Source organism: Camelus ferus, chromosome 5 (assembly GCF_009834535.1).
Source record: "Camelus ferus isolate YT-003-E chromosome 5, BCGSAC_Cfer_1.0, whole genome shotgun sequence".
In the NCBI taxonomy this organism is placed as follows: Eukaryota; Metazoa; Chordata; class Mammalia; order Artiodactyla; family Camelidae; genus Camelus; species Camelus ferus.
Genome location: NC_045700.1, coordinates 5,363,741 through 5,385,804, shown reverse-complemented (window position 1 = coordinate 5,385,804; position 22,064 = coordinate 5,363,741). Strand labels below are relative to the sequence as shown.

The following is a 22,064-nucleotide window of genomic DNA, read 5'->3' as shown; positions in this document are numbered from 1 at the left end:
CAAAACAAACAAACAAAATAATAAGTGTTGATGAGGATGTGGAGAAATCAGAACCCTTATGAATTACTGATGGGAAAGTAAGATGGTAGAGCCTCTGTGGAAAAAAGCACAATGGTTCCTCAAAAATTAATCATAAAAATATACCCTCCAATGACACATTCATTTGATATTTAATGCAGAACCCATGTGTGTAAGACTCTGCGCTCCAGGGGTACAGCAAATACACAGACCAAATGATTAATTTTCTTCCATTGGGAAACAACTTATTGAAATATATAAGCTAATAATAACACTGAAAGAATTAAAGTAAAAATAGAAAACCAACAATAACCAACTCATCATTACCTTTGGAAGACGCAAGAGAAACAACTGCCTACTCCATATTAGCACACAAAGGCACAGAAGCATTCAACCTGCCTTTCTTACAACAAGAACCCACTGTACAGCACAGGGGACTGTATTCAATTTCTTGTGATAACATACAATGAAAAAGAATCTGAAAAAAATACATATATGTATGTGTACAACTGAATTGCTTTGCTGTGCACCTGAAACTAACATTGTAAATCAACCACACTTCAATTAGAAACAAAAACAAAACAAAGCTTGCCTTTCCTTTCCTAAACAAAATAAAACTAAAGGGTAATTAAAGAAATAATAAGGGAAAGTATTTCTTTACATACGTAATCTAAAGAAATAAATCAAACCACCTTTCTACTTATGTATATGTTTGAAAGTTTCCACAATCAAAAGTAAAAAAATAAAAATAAAAATGGAGAGAACTAATGCAGCTCTTTCAATAGCTGGCTACAAAATAAATTCAACTTTTTTCGACAGAAGCATAAACAAACACTTGAGTTGAAGAACATTATTTTAGAGCTGGAAATAAAACATCTTAGAAAAGGCCGCATGAGAAAAAGCCCAGCTCACAAAGCCCCCATGACTGTTTTCTCTGACAGCAAAACTTACACATCTTCTTCTACCCGAAGCTGTTGAACATGAGATTTGATTTTCTGCCCTGAAGTTTTTAAGATGATATTTTCCAGGAGGTGGAAATCGTCTTGATTAAAGAGTTCACTGTCCGCCAGGGGCCCAATGACCTGAAAGGAAGAGCGGGGGCGGTCAGTGTGACAACCAGTGAGCTGTGGAGAAGTCCTTTGTTGTCCTCAGATTATCCTATAAACCAAATCACCTCAGAGCCCCCAGACATGTTCATGACTAAATCACATCAGTGAAAAACGTGAAAACAAAACCCCAGTCGACTCACACAGTTATTCACTAGTTAATTCCCCAACGACACAGAGTGTACGTAGACTTGAATACTTTGCAATATTTTTACAGTGAGCAAACTCTGAGGTCAAAGAAAAGAGCCAGTATTGTTTTCATTGCTTCTCACGCTTCTCACTGAATATAAATAACAAAGCCAAAATAGAAACATAGTGGTAGATATCAGAGATTTTACCCTAAGAGCTAAGAGTTTAAAGTCTGGTGTGTCCGCCAGTCTCATTTCAGTGGCCGAAGATACTTATGGGTTATTCTCAGCCTAACCCAGTTCAGTTCATACAGACGCACAAACCCTACACAGGGTCCCGTGCAGGAGGAACACTGTGTGTGTCAAAGGCCTTACTGAGAGCCACCACACTGTTAACCCCCTGCACATGGTAGGACAAAGTTAAACAGGAGAAAGGTGTCACATGAGGACGTTTATGTCAAAATGAGCAAACTCCCTTCGAAACAAGGGAGCAGAAAGGACTGTCAACACTGGAGAAGCCCTAATCACCTTCGGGAAAAGAGTGGCTCTGCTGGAAGTGTTTACTAGCTTCAGAGGAGAATGCTGCCAGGACTGTTCACTGATCTAATCTGAAGTCAACCTTGTTAGGACAAAATTCTCACCCTTCCGTTGCTGATCACTGCCCTCTGTCCCTTCTTCAGCTTCAGAACGTCCCTGCAGTACATGGCATGAGACAAAATGAAATCCATTTTGGAAGACTCAAAGACCTCTTTAAATAGACTGAAATCCATGCCCTAGGAAAGTAATTGTTATTAAGATCATCAAAATGAAGAACCATATGAATAAATCATAAAATGCTCTTTCAGTAGAAAGAGTAACTAATTTCCATAATTCACATTATCTCTCCATTCTCCACTCTCCCATTTTCCCCAGCCTCCCACTTATCGAGCAATGCTTATTCCCTTTTCCTGTTCCTTCTGCGACTGTTCAATTGGCAAACTATAGTTCATGACACCTTTATTCTGCATTTTAAAATCTTGCTAATTTCACGTGAGAGCCTTTTTTTCTAATGGAAACATCAAGTACAGTCATCATTTTATAAGAAATTTTAAAAATACAAAACATTTAGTCAAATCAATCAACATGGGCTTATTTCGGAAACACATCAAGAACACATTAAGCCTCATGAAAATGAATATATGTATGTTTGTGTATGACTGAAGCATCATGCTTCACACCAGAAATTGACATGACATTGTAAACTATACATCGATAAAATTTATATGTGTGTGTGTGTGTGTGTGTGTGTGTGTGTGTGTGTGTGTAAAGAACACATAAGCCCCTAACTCATAACTCAGTAAGTGGCTTAAATCTCTATATGCAATTTTTTTTTGCTCTACAAACAAATCAAATATTGTCTATCTTTTAAAAACTATACAAAACCAATGGCTTTGTGACTTAAAGCATACATAAACCTTCTTAAAGCATATCTAGAAACCTAGTAAGTTTAAAAGTAATAAAGGGAATACGGCAGAATTGTTATTTCTTGGAAAGATGCTTCCAACTTAAGGAAAAAAAAAACTCTCTGAGCTCAGAACAAAAATCACAAATCCTGATTAGGAAGACGAACAGGTCACAGCAGCCCGTGCAGCCTGGGCAGCACAGAGACTCACCCCAACGGAGAACTCCCTGATATCCACTCCAGCAGCCAGGGCCTCTGCCGTCTCCTCCTTGGCCATTTTTGTGATGAAGTTCTTAGCATAGTTGGAGGTCTGCGTTTGGAGAGCCGCCCAGATTGCCCTGGAGATCTGAGTTTTCTCATAACTTATATCTTCACTGGGATTATTGATCATGCTTATTCTAACATTGTTACTGGATTTCTATTTACAAAATGGGAAATAAGAGTTACGTGGTAGATGTGTTGAATTCAAAAAGCAGCATTCACATCAGTCATACTCCCTAAGTAGCAAATAATACTCCCCTCTAAGTCTTCAGTAGTTTTTCTCTGCACACTGGATACAATTAAAATGCTATAAACAGGCATTCAAACCCCTACGTGAATTGGCCCCCAGCCTACCTTTCCAACTTCATTTCTAACCATTCCTGTAAAAACAGCACATATGACAGACCATCGAGTCCTGTATTTCCCCAACACATTTTGTATTCCTCTAATAAACGCCACGCCTCACACTGGCACGTGAACCCCATCTACACTGCATCGTTACTTCCTTAAGTCCCCAGCATTCTTTAGGTCTCTACTCAAACCCTTCTTCATTCACATGGCCTCTCCAGATTGCTAGCAAAAATTGTCTCCCTGGGTGGGAGAAGCCATGTGGGAGAAGATATCTGGGACCCATAAAAGCAAAAAAGGGTTTGTATCAAGACTGTAAGTGACAGAAATTCACACTTATGCACGTCTAAAAACATGCACAAGAGTATTCACCGCAGCATTCTTCTAGCCCCAAACTAGAAACAACCCAATTATCCATCAACTAGACTAAACAAACAAAACTTTGGGGTACAGCCAGATGATTCAATACTGCCCAGTGAAAAAAAGCTAACGACCACTACATGTAATATCATGGATAAGTCTCGATGTTGAGTAAAGAAACCAAACACAAACAAGTACGTATTATAAGATTCCATTTAAATAAAATAAAAATAGACAAACTATTCTCGGATGTGCGCGGAGGGCAAGGGGAGGGAGAGTGACGAGGTCACAACAGGCACGTGCTTTCAGGAGTTAGCTAATTCTCTACTTCTTTACCTGGGTGGTGGTCACAGGAGTGTGCTCACTTTGTGACACTGCACATCCAACAGTTTGTGCTCTTCTTTGGAACCCATATTTCACTTCAGTTAAAATATTTTAAAAATTCAAATCTCCTTCCCAGTTCTCCAACTTGACCACTTGAGCATTTACCGATTAGAGTCGGAGTGTGTTACACACACATCTATCATCCTTCGCTAGAAATACCCCTGATATAACTTTGAATTGACCACACCATCTAGTCTGTTCCCTTAGACAAGAAAGGTACTCGGCACTTCAGTGAAGCCGAAAACTATCGTTAATTTCTCTATTTCAGTAAGTCTCCTTGAGACACGGGGTGGCAAGGGGACACAGGAGGGGTGTGAAAATTGGATGGAGATCCAATCTGAAACCGCTCAGGAAAAGGAAATGTAACGTCTCACTCTCTGACAATGACAATCTCTAGAAGAGTCCACTGCTTTTCAACCGTTCACCACTGATATTCACCCCACATCTATGGTTTATATGCCGCATGTACACAGCTTTTCATAGACAGAGCTATCTATAGCTTTCAGACCACCTGTATGTGCATCCCGCTGCGTGTCTACACCTACTGCTATGACGCGCGAATGGGCCTCCATGGTGTTTCACCCATATCGGGACCTCTCTACTGTAACAACCCGGTCTCTCCCATATAATACACAACACGATCTCTGCAGCATGTCCGCGGCAAGAACATCAACAGTCACACAACCAAAACTTGTCTATGACAAAGAGCTCATTATTTTTCCCTCTCAAAGAACCTATTCCCTGCCATAAAGTCAGGATATTGCGGTATTCTCTGTTTTCTTACTAGCTGCCAGGCCTCTGAGAAAACAATGTTCCCTTCCTGCAAGCACTAAAAAAGGAGGACTCCAGCCTCCCCAGCAGAACATCAGCACAAAGATGCCCACGAAGATAGCTGCAGCCTCAAAGGCACAAAATAAAGGTGTAGGTACTTGCCTGATGTTTAATGGCATCATACAGTAACTGCCTTCCCGAAGGGCTGTCGAAATCCCCAACAATCCAGAAAGTTACTGGCCTAATAAAAGAATCATCTGTAGAAAAACAAAAACATACTGAGTTGGGAGGAAAAAGCACACCATATGTTTCAACATTGTTATGAATACAAATAATTTCTGAAAACCATGCAAAAATTAAGAAAACAACAAGTTTAATAAAGACACAAAGCAAAAGTAGTGAAACTCTTGATACGAGAATGAAAGCAGGGTAATCTTCCATGTGGCTTAATTACAAACTAGGAACATGCACTTATTAATTCTATTTTGGTTTGGGCATCTGTTAGCGAGTAAAATGAGAAAGAGTCTTTGAATGTGTGGGTAACATATTATATAGGCTTTAGCCATATTCATTCGTAACTTTGTGAAATATAATTCTTTGCAAACATTTACACAAAATTTATCTGCATTGATAAGTTATCTGTTACCCACAGGTTCCAGAAACATGCCAATAGTGTCAATAAATTTGAATTACAAAGGTGCCTGAAACCACTTAAGGTAATTAATAAAAGAAGTAGAACATTCTGAGGCTTAAAGTCACCATAGATTTCCTTGGAGGACATTCCTGGATGAAAGTGAAGGAGAAAGAGTAGAAGAAAAGTAAATGTTATTTCTGTAATTAATGCCTATTGTAAAAGTCAAACTTTAAATACTGCCCAACATGACCTATGCTTCTTTCTGCTCCTTTATCCCATGGAGTTCTAGCACTGTTCCAGTGCCCCTCAGAACCAATTTCTTTGAGAAACCAAAGGGCAGCGATTGCCTGTACTTCCATGTATCTGGGAAACTGAAAGTTCTCTCTAGGAGATGATCACAATGAGGATAAAAATAGCTGCCTTAAATGACAGTCCATGCTTTGAAATGGTCGTAAGTGTGACCAGAGGGGAAGAGCATTTGTCTGCCATTAAAAGGATATCATTTTACACAATTTTAATCTGAATAAATAGCTACATAAAAATCAGTTTAAAAATGAACACAAGGATTTCGAGCCAAGCTTATCTTCTAAATCCCCCCAAAATTTAACCCAATGTTGTCACTGAGGAGGCAAGTCAAACCAATATTCAATCCATTAACCTATTTTTCCATTGTAATTGTTTTTTCATTGGAACCATGAAAAAATTTTCTTTTGCCTTTACTATCTAATAAAATTTATAAAGCTGTCTGAATTTTCAAATATATATAAAAAATTAAATTTTAAACATACTTTCTAGACTCAAATAATAATACAAAATAATTAATAAAATTATGGAATCCCCCAAAAGACACTGAAAATTAAAAATTTTTGCAAACACTAAAAAGAAAAAAAAAGTTGAATTCAAGATAAGCTTAAAATGTGTTACCTTTCTTAGACAGGTAATTCATACTATTGGCTATAGCAGCAGTCTTGCCTTGGGAATCCAAGATAGAAAATCGAGCATAATCATCCACGAAAAAGTTATCTGAAAAAAATATATTTATAATTAATATGCCTAAATTCAATCTAATATTAATATTCAATGGATAATCTGATTTGACCTAATATGTTCTAAGGCATGAATGAAATACATTAAGTTTCATGTTTACTGAACAAGTTCACAACATGATCTCTACCCCACTGATCACATTTTAAGACACAAATGTAAACATACACATCTCTCACATCACTCTATTATATGTATTTGTCAGTTTCATGGTTTAAGTTGATTCTATTCCCACTGTTTTCACTTTACAACTAGAGGATGATCCTTCATAGAGGTCCACTTAGCTTCATCTCTCCTTCCATAGTCCGTCCCCACAGTGAACTCTTCCCTAAACTATTTGGGGGTGGAAGGGGGTTGAATGAGAGAGAAAATACATGAAAACTCTTATTATTTCATGTCTATCAAAATATCATATCTTTAAGCTTAACAGAAACGAAAGGTCATTTTCAGATACGTATCTTCTCCAATTAGTGCCCAAGGGCAAAGCTCTTATTAACCATTTCCCCCTCTTATTGAAATCCCAGTTTCATCAAGTCATTCCCCTGCTCTAAACACCTGGTCATTTCTTCCTACCTACAAGATGGTCTCCAGTATGGTGTCATAAACCCACTTTCTCCAGCAGCCTTCCCAGGCTCACGCATTACTGACACCCCAATACAAATGCCATGCTTCTCGCACGGTCCTCCAAGCACAGCCTGCCCGCCTGCCCTCCCCTCGATTCCCCTGTCCACCCACTCAGCCGTCTACCCGTTCAGTCAACAAAGCACCGCGAGGGCCTCCTGTCTGTTCAGTCACTGGTCTAGTGAAGGTAAGCCCTGGTGAATAAGACAGACACAGCCCATGACAGCCATGGGCAGGAGGGGAGGAAATACCAAGGCCTTAGAACTTAGTTGCAGGATAGCAGAGGCCAAGAGCAGTGTAGGTGGTGGGGCCGTGACCACTGAGTTAGGAGGATGCTGGCAGCTCTTTCATTGATTGTTCCAAAATGCTCACCAAGCAAACTGCATCCTGGCCACTGTGGACTAGCGTCGTTTCACTGCTGATTACTACAACACTCAGTGGAGAAAGACATCCAAAAACACAGAACGATTTTTATGTTCCTTATTCACGAGTCCTCCAAAGATAACCCTTTACAGCTGACAAAGACTCAGAATACTGCTTGCCTTGCTCTAATAATACTTCTGGCAAAAAGCTAAAATCTAGCTGTGAAGAAACAATTTAGCTCACTTTCTTACAACTTTCTTTTTCAAATAAAAGCATATATGTGCATGTTCTTCTGCTTACATTTAAGCATTTTCTTCTGCCTGAAAGAAAAGGAATTTAGTTTCAAGTAGAATAGTGACAGTTGCAATAAGGTAACAACCATAAAGAGACCTATATATTTAGTGTATTCAGTTACAACAAGCGCCCTTGGTTTTGACTTCACCATCACACATGTCCCTTCTTCCCCAGTGAGATTTCCTGGGCACGGGATGATAGCTCTGCTTTGTCTCCAGCAGTTTGTTGAAGTGGCCTCAGGGTCCCAAGAGAAGCAAAAGGAACAAATTGCACCTGGGCTTAACCTCTTAAAAAGGTATTCTTGTGGAAACCACCTAAACACCCATCAACTGAGGAACAGATAAGCAAAGTGCGGCCTCTCTATACAATGGAATACTTATTCGTCATAAAAAGGAATGAAGGTCTGAGATGGGCTACCATGTGGATAAACCTTAAAAATCTTAGGCTAAGTGAAAGAAACCAGTCGCCCAAATCTTCCAAGAATACCAGAATAGAAAATACCCAGAATAGAAAAATCCATAGAAATGGAAACTAAATTAGGAGTTGCTAATGGACAGAAGGGGGAAATGGAGAATGACTACTAATGGGGTACGTCATTTCTTTTCGGGGAGATGAGAATGTTCTAAAATTAGTGTGGTGACTGCACAACTCTGAGAATATACTAAAAATCATACACTTGACAACTGTACACTTTAAGAGGTTGAGTTTTTTGGCATGTACCCTATTTCTCAATGAAGCTTTACTTTTTTAATTTACTTTTTTTAAACTATTTGGGGGGAGGTGGGGTGGGGAAGTAATTAGGTTTATTTATTTTATTGTAATGGAGGTACTGAAGATTGGACCTAGGACCTCATGCACAGTAGGCATGCACTCCACCACTGAGCTATACCGTCTCCCCCGAAGCTTTATTTTTCTAAAAAGGGATTCTTAAGTTCTCAAGAGTAAAACTGCCCGAGATATTTGTCAACACTATTGCTGACTGATTCCAAAATCAGGATGAAGACAGCTGCTTACGAGCTCTAGGACTGTAAGAATATCAACAGTCCAGGTCCTTTGTTATCACCTAAGGCCTGAGTTCAGTTGGTATTTAAAAGGCATTGACTATCTTTCAGAGTTTAACACACATTTACCCAGAATGACTTGAGAGAAGTCATTCTGAATTTAGAAACTTACATAATGAACTCAAGGAGCAAAGCTTAAACATAAAATTGAGTCACAATCTCGGGTTATCTTCTGAATGTTACAATCCAACAACTGCAAAGATTCCAAAAGACCAATCAAAAAAGCCCCAAGTTGTTTCTGAAATCCTCCTTACTGGCTGCTGTTAAATCCAGGTATTCTCGCTCAGCGGTCAAAATCCTAGAGTTGATGCGTGGAACGACGTTTGGCTGATTCATGATATACTCCACCACGTCTCGGTCATGGGCCAGTTCACCCTGCCGGAAAGAAAAGAAACAGGTTGGGGGTGGGATGCACGTTAGACAAATGATCAATGACAGTTTACTAAGAACTAAAAAATTATTAAATTTACAGTATCTTCTTACGTACTGCTTAACTCTAAAAGTAGAAGTTACCACGTTAGAGGTTCCTGTCATAGCCAAGCATGGTGCTCTAAGTATAGCATCTCTAATGTGGTCAACGATGTGAGGAAGTTGTGGCACGGAAGGGTTAAAAAACTTACTCCAAGTCACAGAGCTAATGAGAAGTGAGTATGACATGCAAACCTGTGTTTATTTGATCTCTCCACTCGCCACTGCGCTCCTCCAGAAGCAGGCAAACTCTACAAATTAGTTAAGAGTTAACACAATTCCATCCAGAGATCTACTCATGGCTAGCAGCTTCTCTCCAAAGAAGAAAGCCAAATGCCTTGTCCCAAGCAGTTACTATACTTTGTAATAAAAATCACCCAAAGCTTTTTTCAGTTTCAGGCATCCAAGTAATCCTACATTTCCAGAGTCACAGTTACACTGGGGGAGAAGAAATCATTTATCATTGATTCTTCCCTTTCATACCTCTCATATTACAGAAATAATTGTATTTCACGAAGGTGATTCTAGTGTAAATGGCTGTGAAACCTATAAGTCTTTCACACTTAAAATATTTCATACAAAACCATATTTCCACATGATTTTCAGGGGGAATAGATATGACTCAAATATACACAAGTCAAGTCTTAAAAATTCCAATCAGACATCTTCTGTGGCTGCTTACCGCAAGAGAGATAACTCGCATACAAATTCTCAAACTATAAGCCAACAAGGAGCGTATGAGCCAAGCACGCAATTCAGAAGACTTACAAAGGTACTCAATAACTGTAAGCCTATGTATAAAACTTTGGTTTCTATTATAAATCTGAAATGATTCCAATTAAAAGCCTAACTAGCTCGAGGTGGGTAATTTGACAACATCTATCAAAACTGTAAATGTACATACCTTTTAATGCAGCCACTTACAAACACACAGACACACACATAGACATACACACACAGTAGTTGTTTCCAGAAAGAGAAGATGAGTGGCAGGGGAACAAGAGTGAATAAGTGACAGTTTCTTTTCACTTAGATCTTTACACATGCTTTGAATTTCACCCTACCTGCATATCATATCTTTTTATAGTGAATTTAGTGCAAAATTTAAAATATACATTGCCCTTTGACACAATTCCAATCATTGGTATTTCTCAAAAAACTTACAAAGTACAAAGATGTACATATTAGAATATTTATTGAGCACTATTTATAAAAGTGAAAATCTACAAGCAATATCCAACATGAGGAGATGAAATGACTGTTCACTCTTAAAAAGGAATACTATGCAGCAATCTAAAAGTTTTGAGGCAGAGTTGCTATGATCAGAAGTGCAGTGCTAAGATATATTCAATTAGAAAGGTAAGCTAAAAAGCTAAAAAAAAAAGGCACCAAAGTTATATATAAATCAATATACATGGAGACACAGAGAAATATTCCTCTAGGGATTGGGATGAGGGAAAGAACTTTCATTTTCCCTTTATACAATTTAATATTTCCCAAACTTACTAATTTCTAAATACATGCAGAAGCACATATGACTTTTGTCACGATATTTAAAATAAAACTTAACTGGATCAAACTAAAATTCTCACTGGCAATACAAAGGGATACAGAGGAAAACTAGTATTCAAAGAAGGAATAATGTTTGAAAATGATCATTCTCTTAAGCCACAGATATGTTAGTACCTGAAAAACAGGAAAAGGAAACTTCTGAATTTTTACATCCAACAATGTTAAAGAGAAATGTGTTAAATTAAGGCTGGAAAATCAAAATGTTTGAATTATCTTTTACCTTTTCACTAAAATCCCTAAACAAAAAGAAATAAAGTAATTACCATTTCTTCTGGACTATTCTTAATTTTGGATAATAAGTCACATTCATGCAAATGAAAACTGTTTTCACATTTCATTCCAATAGCTCCATGAAGAACAAATTCCTTAACAAAACTACTAGGATGTATCCTTATTCATGAGAAGACATGCAGTTGAATTTAGCCAACAACATTTCTTTGTGTGTGAATAAAGGCATTTAACAGTCAGTATAAGAAGTAACTCCTTTTTTAAAAAAAATTTTTTTTAACAAATGATGCTGGGAAAACTGGACATCCACACGCAAAAGAAGGAAGTGAGACCCTTACCTCACACCACATACAAAAATTAACTCAAAATAGATCAAAGGCATAAGCATAAGAGTTAAAACTATAAAACTCTTAGAAGAAAACACTAGAGGAAAATCTTCAAGACACTGAATTTGACTGAGTTCTTTGATATGAGACCAAAATCACAAGCAACAAAGAAAAAACAGACAAACAGGACTTCACCAAAACTAGTTTTAATATTAATAAATATTATACAAAAGTTATATGTGCTTCCACACATATTTAGAAAATATTAAATCTGAGAAATGTTAAATTATATAAAGTAAAAATGGATCCCAATCTCTGGAGAAATGTTCCTGTGGTCTCCATCTATACTGATTTAGATATATTTATATGTGCATTTTTTAGGTTTTTAGCTTACCTTTCTAATTGAATACATCTTAGCACTGCATTTATGATCATAACAACTCTACTTCAATACTTTTAGATTGCTGCATAGTATTCCTTTTTAAGAGTGAACAATCATTTATTTCATCCCCTCACATTGTGCACTACTTGTAGAAACTTGTGCATAAAAGGACACTATCAAGAAAGTGAAAAGACAATCGAAAGAATGGAAGGAAATATTTGCAAATCATATGTTTGATAAGGGATAATATCAAAAATACCTAAAGAACTCCTACACTCCAACATCCAAAAACCTCAATCCGTTTGGAAAATGGACAAAGGACCCAGACAGATGTTTCTACAAAGAAGATATACAAATGGCTAATAAGCACCTGAAAAGATGTTCAGTCTCATTAGTATTTTTGGAAATATGATTCAAAACCATAATGGGATACCATTTCACACCATCCAGAATGGCTATAATCAAAATAACAGAAACTAACAGGTGTTGGTGAGCATGTGGAAGAATGGGCATTTTTGTACATCTGCTGGTGAGAATGTAAAATAGTATAGCTGCTATGAAAAAGTTTGGTGGTTCCTCAAAATGTTAAACATAGAATTACCATATGACCCAGCAATTCCACTTCTAGGTCTATATCAAAAAGAATTGAAAGCAAGGTCTTGAGCAGGTATTTGTACACCAATGTTCATAGCAGCATTATTCACAATAGCCCAAGGGGGAAAACAACCCAAATGTCCATCAACACATGAATGAATAAACCAAACGTGATACACATATTATTCAACGTTAACAGGAAGAAAATTCTAATACATGCTGCAACATGTATGAATCTTAAAATAAGCAAAACACAAAAGTGACAAATACTGCATGATGTTACTTACACAAAATATCTGGAATAGGCAAACTCAGAGACATAGAAAGTAGAATAGTGGTTGCCAGGGGAGAGGGCAATGAAGAGTTATTTTTGAACGGGTAGACAGTTGCTCTTTAGGACGGAAAAAAAGTTCTGGAGATGGATAGCGGTAATAGCTGCACAACATTGTGAATGTACTTGATGGTGCTAAACTGTATACTTAAAAATGGTCATATGGTAAAATTTTATGTTTTGTGTATTTTACTACAATAGAATTTTAAATATACATATTTCTGCTTAGGGTTACTGTTATATCAATATTTACAATAAAATAGTATTTGAGAGCGACATTCAGCAGAAATGGCAGAGTAAAGATCTTTGAAAAACCTCTCCCCCTAAAGCGTCAGGAACACTAGAGAAAAAAAAAATTGTCAAATCAAACTTTTTCGAAACTCTGGAAATTAACTAAAGGCTTTCAAAATTCCAGGGGACTTTCATTCAAGAAAAAGGCTAAATAGGGAAAGTAACCTTTATGACATTTTAACTTGCCCTATTACTCTCTACCTCTCCCCAGCTATGCAGGAACCTCAAAAACCAACAGCCCTGCAATAAAGGTGAAAACCAGCAGACTAGGAAAATTTCCAGGCATTCTCTTCATTTGAGCTGAATCAGACCTTACTCAGCGCCAAGTGTCTTTTTCCTGGAGGTGTTTGTCAAAAACAATCAGGGATAATTGTTTAATGTCTCAGTTGTTTAAGTGGTGATAGCAGTTGGATTAATACAAAGCTGGTGAAAGAAACAGAAGAAAAATTTAGGGAATGAGATATCTACAAGGGGTCTTGAAAAGCGCTCATATTCCTTGGACTCTAAAAGGCCACATATGCATGGTGGCCAGGAAAAATCTTTGAAGACCCTCAACTCTTGGCTCTAACCTTGACACTCTGTGCAAGCAAGAACTGAAGGCTACAGCAGAGTTGTAAACTGCCTGGTTGAGTGCTGAAAGCATACCCCAGCATGTATACAGACACCTTTGGGAAAAACTGGAAGACTTTTTTTGGATTCATGCATTTAAAAAAATTTCTGTTTATTCGTTAGGTGACAATTAGCTAATAAGCAGAGACTTGAGAGGCCACACGTAGGCAAAAAAATACATATTTTAAAGTCACTAAATACAGTCAAGTCACTAAACAAACAACAATTGCAACAACAACAAACCTCGGTGGGGCAAAGACTTTGATTTCTAGAGGTGTCACATGACATTAATTAAAACATCCAGTTAACAACAAATTTTGGAGACATATAAAGAAACAAAAATGTGACCCATACTCACAAAAAGAAACAGTTGCTACATACTACTCCTGAGAAACCCCAAGCATTGGACTTACTACACAAAGTTTTAAAATCAGTTATTTAAATATATTCAAAGAACTAAAGGAAATTCTGTCTAGCAAACTAAAGGAAAGTTTGAGATTTATATCTCACCAAATGATATGAATAAAGAGAAAGAAATTAAGGAAAAGAAACAAATAGAAAACTGGAATTAAAAATATAATAACTGAGATGAAATATTCACTAGAAGGGCTAAAAGAAGATTTTAGCTGACAGTAAAAAGAAATTAGTGAACTTGAAGATACAGCAATTGAGATTATTCAGTCTAAGGAACAGAGAAAAAGAGACCTGTGGGACAGTAGACGGTATCAATATATGCATATATGCAGAAGGAGAAGAGAGAAACAAAGGACCAGTGCGTAATAAAGAGTTTGGCTAGCTCCCTGGTTCCTGGGAAGTAACCTCTTAAATCCTGAAATCTCCTGGAAGGTAGGAGTGGTGTGTTTGTTATTTACGGAGGGCCCCAAAGACCACATTTGATAGTTTATACTAAGGAGGTGGTTCATGGTGGGCCCTCAGTTTATGCTAACAAGATGACTCAGAATGGAAGCTGCCTAGGCCAGAAAGACCAATCATGTGATTAGAGGATTGGAGTGTTTGTTTTTTTTTTTAATTGAAGTATAGTCAGTCACGATGTGTCAGTTTCTGGTGTTCAGCACAATGTCCCAGGCATGCATATGGTTTTGAGCAGCATGACCTCCGCAAACAGGAGAGGGGCTGCAGACTGAGTTCAGCTACACGGCCAATGATTCAATCAATAGTGGCTGTGGACTGAAGCCCCAGTAAAAACTCTGGACGCCAAAATCTGGCTGAACTTCCCTGGTTGGCAGGACCCCACATGTTATCTCACATCAGTGACCTGGGAGGGTAATGTATCCAGACTTCATGGGGAAAAGACACAGAATTTTTAGGTTCCAAGCTTTCCCAAACTTGCCCTATGCACCTCATTCTTTGGCTGGTTCTGATACATATTCTTTTATTAAGTAACACTAATCGGAAAGATAGCACTGTGCTGAGTTCTGTAAGCCATTCCAGCCAATTGACAAAACTGAGAGAGCCCTTGCAGTCGTGGCCAGCTGATCATAAGCAAGGGTGGCGTGGGGACCTCGGAACTTGTGGCTGTTGTCTAAAGTGAAGACAATCTTGGGGGGGACCATGTCCTCAATCTATTAGGACTATGGCCTAACTCTGAGCAGTGTGGTGTCAGAAGTCATAACAGGCCAAAAGACTATTAGAAGAAATAAAGGGTAAAAAGTTCCCAGATTTGATGGAAAACATTAATTTATATATCTAAGAAATGTGATTAGGGTACATCCATATAATGTATGATTTCTCAATCTCAGCACTATTGACATTTTGGACTAGATAACTCTCTGGAAGGGAAGGGATTGTCAGGTGCATTATAAGACGTTTAGCAGGGTTCATGGCTCTTACTCACTAGATGCCAGTAGCACCCCTCCCATCCCCCAGAACCAGTAATGTCTCCTCACACTGCCAAATGTGCCAGGTGGGGCAAAACTGCTCCTTCTGATTGAGACCCACTGATGTGATGGATACTACACAGGTATCTAAATAACTGAGAATACTCTATGCACTGAACTAGAAAGACCTATAATTTAGAGTTTGCTAAGTGAAAAGGCCAAGGTACAGAATAGTTATGTAATATACTACCACTTTTGAATAAAGGTTAGAAAGGAGTAAATATTCATTTAGCAAAACACAAAAAATACTTTGGAATAATTCAGAGAAAACTTAAAATAGCAACCACCTGTTATTGGATGGTGGGTTGATGGATGGCTAGATATAGGGGGAAGAATTTTTTATTTTATTCTTTATGATAGATTTAGTAGCCATGGGAATTTTTAAATAATTAAATACAAAGCAGACAAATCACTTGAGTCTTTCCACTGGTTCTGTCTTAATAATCATCACTTTAAGGGTGCTGGACCTTGATTTCCCTCTCAAGCTAATGAGAATCCTGAAGAACACTAAGATTTTCTTTGCCTACACATTGGTTTGGGTTCCTGAAATGTGTACAGTCAGTCATGTTTTGAAAAATGAAAAATTAAGAGAGTAGAAATACTGTAGGGAGGGAAGGGAAGGAAGGTACAACAAGCAGGAAAAACTCAAGAGCTCCACACCTAGACAGAATTATTAAGTGTCAAAAGTGAAAGACAGAAGAGGATCCCCAAACAGGAAGAGAGAACAGACTCATCAACAGACCAGCGCCTCAATAAGATTAACAGCTGATTTCTCAAGAGAAACCACAGAGATCAAAAGGCAACAGAATGACATACTCAAAGTGCTGAAAAGACCGTCAATCAAGAATTCTATATCCAAGCAAATTATTGTTCAAAAATGAAGGATAATGAACAATTTCCAGCTAAACAAAAATGTAGAGAATTTATCACTGGCAGACCTAACCTACAATAAATACTCAGGGCACTGCTTCAGGCTAAAATGAAAAGACACAAGCCAATAACCCAAATCCACACAAAAATTAAGAGCATGAGTAAAGGTAACTATATAGGTAAATACATAGAGTATAAATATATTTTTATTTGAAACTCTTTTTTTCTAGCTCACTTAAAAGCCAACTGTAAAAGGCAATAGTTATAAATCAATGCTAATGGGCATATAATGTGGAAAGATGTCATTTATATGACAATAGCAACATAAAGAAGGGGCTAAATAGAGATTTATAAGAGCTAAGTTCTTCTATACTATTGAAGTCAAGTTGATATAAAAAACATCAATATACTTAAATCTACAAATACTAAATAAAGAGGATTACACACCATAACAAAGTGGGATTTACCCCAGGAATTCAAAGTTAGGTTAACATAACAAGACCAATCAACATAATACATCATATTAACAGATAAAGGACAAAAACCACATGACCATCGCAATAGAAATACAGAAAAAGTATATGACAAATTCCAACACATTTTAATGAAAAAAAAAACCACTCAACAAACTGATAATAGAAGGAAACATAGATAAGCCAATAAAAGAAATTTGCAAAAAACAAAAACAAAAGCCAATAGCTAATATCACATGTGCTGGTGAGCGACTGAGAGCTTCCTCCCCTGAGATCAAGAACAAACAAGGATGTTCACTCTCACTACTCCAATTCAGCACAGTACGTACAAGAAGCTCTAGTCAAGGGGATGGAAGGGGAAGGGGAAGAGGTAAAAAGCATCCCAATCAGAAAGGAAGAATCAAAACCACCTCTATTTGCAGATGACATGTCCTTGTCATCTCAAAGATGACAGTATTTTCCATACAGAAAATGTTAAAGAACCCACACATACACAAAAAGAATCCACAAAAGTAGTAGCCATTAATAAACAAGTTCAACACGGTTGCAGCATGTAAGAACAATATACAAAAATCAATTGCATTTCTATGTACAATCAATGAGCTGTCCAAAAATTAAATTAAGAAACTAATTTACATCAAAAAAGGTAAAATACTAAGGAATAAATTTAACAAAAGAAGTGTAAGATTTCTTTATTGAAAACTACAAAACATCACTGATGGAAAGTAACAAGACCTAAATAAATGGAAATACATCCTGTATTCATGGGTTGGAAGATGCAGTATTGTTAAGATCTCAATACTCCCCAAACTGATTTACAAATTCAATGCAATTCGTACCAAAATCCCAATGACCCCATTTTTGCAGAAACTGACAAGTTGATCATGAGTTTCACGTGGAATTGAAAGAGACAGAGAAGAGTCAAACATTCTTCTTCTTCTTTTTTTAAGGAACACCAACGCTCATCCTGTATTTTTATTTAGATAAAAATCGTTTCTCCAACATATTAAGGGCATAGTCAGGCTAAAGAATGGCCTTGTTTCTAGCAGGAGCCATGTCACACTACACAGCTGTGGTCATATTTATGGTGACCTAGTCATTTTCTCTCAGTAGCCTATGTGAGTCCTTTACATTTGTGTAACTAAAGAGCCCAGATTGGGACTTTTTCTAAAAACGTTAGACTGCTCCAAAGCAGAAATGATGTCTCCACCTCCCAAAACTAAAATTGTTTAAAATTTTAAACAATTATACCCCAATTTCAAATCCTCCAGTTACAAAACTTCCATGAGGAAGGGAGCACCCAGCCGTCACCCTGCTACCAGGTATGTGGGTAAGCTCCTGTGTGCACACATGCATCATGTGTTTTGTGTGTGCATCAAAGACTGATAACAGGTACACAATTACAAATGGTGGCAAGGTCACAGTGAAGACTGTGGGCTATGTTAATTGTCTTTTATTTGCATTTTGCGGTTTCTTTTTGCTTGGATTTTTAAAATTCACCTGAAGCTGAGCAAGCACAAAGCACACATGCTAAGCTAAGCTTTAGAGGCTTTTGCTGGTTTTAAGCCCCTAATATTCTTTTTCTCTTCCCTCGATTTCTCCTAAAAGAAAGCCCCACATGTCTGATTAATTAAAGTTAATCAGATTTTATTAGGTATTTTACAAGTTTTACAAAGTGGCCTGATGCAAAATGGCAGATGGGGCCCATCTGATCACAGAGAGAAGCCCAGTGAAAAGAGAAGCCTGGAAAGCAAAGGTGTTCATTTAAATCAATGGGATCTGGAATCGGAAGATTTTGTTTCAAAAAACATTCATTTTAGCAAATAGTGAGTTGAAATTAGTGCTGTTTATTTGAAACTACATAATAAGTTTTGAAACCACAGGGGCATCTTAATTATCTTGTCTGTAGCTCACTCTTTGGACTCGATTCTGACTTCTTAAAAAAAAAAATTTAAAACTTTGGTTTTCTCTGTGCTTGAGCAGTTTTCTATCTGTCAGGTGGCCAATGGGCTGGTGCTTTTCAAAATACCTTTTTATTTCAAATTACCAGTGTAATGCATATTCATTGATGAAAATACCATACATCCAGAAGAGCCCAAAGAAAAACAATCATCCGGAATCTCACCATGCTGTTCATGAAAATGTTGCTCATTTGAGGTGTTTACTTCCAGCCTAACACACACACACACACGCACATGCACACACACACACACACACATACATACACACACGTACAGACACACCTACATGTGAACACACCTACCCAGACACACTCACATACATTCAGTAACACACTCAGCCTGGGCACAATGCTTTATAACCCGCTCGCTCTAACTTGGCAACAAGTCGGAAACGTGTCTTGAGATATTCTTAGTTAATATCTTTTAAATGGCTGCATTGTGCTCTGACATATCATTGTATATTTAAATTATTTCTAATTCTTCACTATCATAATGACTACTTTGGTGTACACATGTATTTTATATTCATTATATACTTATGAAGTTTTTGTTCACAGAAGAACCAAACATTCTTAAAAAAAGAGAAAGTTGGAAAACTCACTTGATTATGACAGTAATCAAAACTGAGATACTCACATATGAAAAGATATATAGGTCAATGGAAAACAAGACCATCCCAAAATAAAGCTATATCTTAACAGGCAATTTATTTCTTATAAAGGCACCATGACAATTTGGTGGGGAAAGAGTTTTTTTTTTTTTTCAATAAATAGTGCTTGGGACGGTTAAGCATCCAAAAAGCTATCCAGTTGTACGTTAAATTGGATAAAAAAAAAAAAAAGGTGGATTCCTACCTCACTCCACATATGAAAATGAACTGAAGACTGATCAGAGAACTAAATGTTAAGAGAAAAAACTACAATATACTCAGAAGAGGAAAAAGAAATCTTCACGACCTAGGATTAAGCAGGTTTCTTACATGCGATAAAATGGCACAAGCAACAAAAGAAAAAAAGTAACTTGAACTTATCAAAATTTAAAACATTTGTCCTATAAAAGACATTATCAATAAAGTAAACAGAAAAACCAGAAAATGAGAGAAAAGACTTGAAGATCATACATATAAGGAATTCATATCCAGAACACATAAAGAATTCTTACAACTAAACAGTAACAAAAGAAATAACCCAATTAAACACAGGCCAATAATCTGAATAAACACTTCTCCAAAGAGAAAATAAATGGTCAATAAGCACAGGAAAGAATGCTCAACGTCATTCGTGTGTGAGTAATGCACATCAAAACCACAGTGAGATGCCACTTCACACCCACTAGGCTACACTCAAAGACAGACAATACCAAGTGTTGGCTAGAATCTGGAGAAAGTGGAGCTGGTAGGAATGTTTAAGAGTGCAGCTGCTTTGGGAAAACAGTTTGGCAGTTCTGTTAAAAACAGAATTACTGTTAAAAACAAAATTACTACATAAGCAGGCAATTCCACTTCTAGGTGTATACCCAAGACAACTGACAATACGTGTCTACACAAAAACGTGTCCACAATTGTTTACAGCAGAAGCATTATTCATAGTAACCACAGATATGTATCAACTGGTGACTGGGCAAGCAAAATATAGTTGCTATATCCACTTGAGGGACTATTATTTGACCATGAAAAGGAATGAATTACTGACACATGCTCCAACAAGGATAAACCTTGCAAACATTATGCTAGGTGAAAGAAATCAGTCACGAAAGGCCAGATAGTATATGAACCCCTTTATATAAAATGTTCAAAACAAGAAAATCCACAGAGACAGAAATTACATTCATGGTTGCCAGTGGGTAGACTAGGGGAAAATGGGGTGTGATTTCTACTGCATGTCAGGTTTATGAACCTAATAATGTTCTCAAATTAGATGGAGGTGACAGTTTCAAAACTCTGTGTAAATACTAAAAACCACTGAATAGTCCACCTTGAAAGGCTGAGTTTTATGGCATGTAATTATATCTCAACAATAACCATATATATAAAACATTTGAATTTTTCTAAGTCAAAATTCCTTACAAATAGAACAAATGCCTCTTAGAAATGCTACATTCTTAAGAATTTTTAAAATAAAATTTAATCTTGAAGGCAATAAAATTAGCTATTTCAAAAATAATCTACAGAAAGCCTCATGGATATTTCCATTACAGCAGAGCTTGCTGGCAGTCTGCAAATTAGTTAGGAGTGGTGCATAGAAAACAGTGATCCTTAAAGAATTTTATGCCTACTACAGAGACGACAAAAATATAAGCAAATCATTCTCTTTCAAAACCAGCCCTGAAGCACTACTTACCAAGTACACTGCTCTTTGGAAGAAGGTTGTGGTCTCCAGGATTTTGTGCATTGTGATGGTTTCCAACTCATCAGGGTCTAGCTGCTCCTTTTCAAAGGGCATGCCATTGAACAGAACGACAGGGAGTGGACCGACTCCCGTCTGCTCATAGTAGGCTCTTGCTTCCTGAAACACATGGACCCACAAACCACATTATTGTCCTTCATGGGACAAATGGAGCAAAGCATTCACACATACGTGTTTTAACAAGAAAAAAAATCAACAGAAATATGGAAACCAAGAAATAACTAAAGAAGAAAATTTTAATATATATAAAAAAAAATCATACTTAGTATCCTACTAGGTAAAGCTGAGTTTAAATGACTGTGTTTTAATAAAATCTTGCAAATTAGGAAGTGGTTGAAGGTGGGGGAAAGGTGATTTCAAGCAGTCCAGACTATCAGACCTGAATTACATCACTACAGCCAAAGCTACTTAAATAGTCCTTTCCGCAGTGACGGAGATACTCTATCCCCACTGTCAAAGGCAGCAGCCACTAATGACATGTAGTTACTGAGCACATGAAGTCCTTTAATTTCCATGTTAAAAACCATGTGTGGCCACAGGCTGCCATAATGGGCAGCACAGGTATAAACTGTCATAAGTTATTAGGCAGATAACTTAAGATGAAATGTTTATACCCAATTCTAAATTAAAAAGGGTCCCTATTACTAAAAAAGAAATTACATCTATAGAAAACCAAACAAGGTTGGTGGGAAAACAGTGCTCAAAAATCACTCTAAAATATACTAAACTCAATCTTTTTCCTTCTCCAGGACAAAAGAGGTTCCTTGGCAGGAAACACCAGGCAAATACATCTGTGGTGGCAAATGTATCTGGGACTTTTCC

General features: G+C 37.2%; 1 protein-coding gene across 1 annotated transcript in view; it reads right to left on the bottom strand.

The window, feature by feature from the left end:
* Positions 1-22,064, bottom strand: part of UGGT1 (UDP-glucose glycoprotein glucosyltransferase 1) — a 106,398-nt gene that overhangs the window by 33,693 nt on the left and 50,641 nt on the right. The window contains 8 exon segments of the mRNA XM_032479242.1: positions 970-1,100; positions 1,894-2,025; positions 2,905-3,111; positions 4,980-5,074; positions 5,577-5,600; positions 6,376-6,474; positions 9,089-9,209; positions 21,177-21,341. Of these exon segments, the coding sequence (XP_032335133.1) occupies positions 970-1,100; positions 1,894-2,025; positions 2,905-3,111; positions 4,980-5,074; positions 5,577-5,600; positions 6,376-6,474; positions 9,089-9,209; positions 21,177-21,341 (974 nt within the window).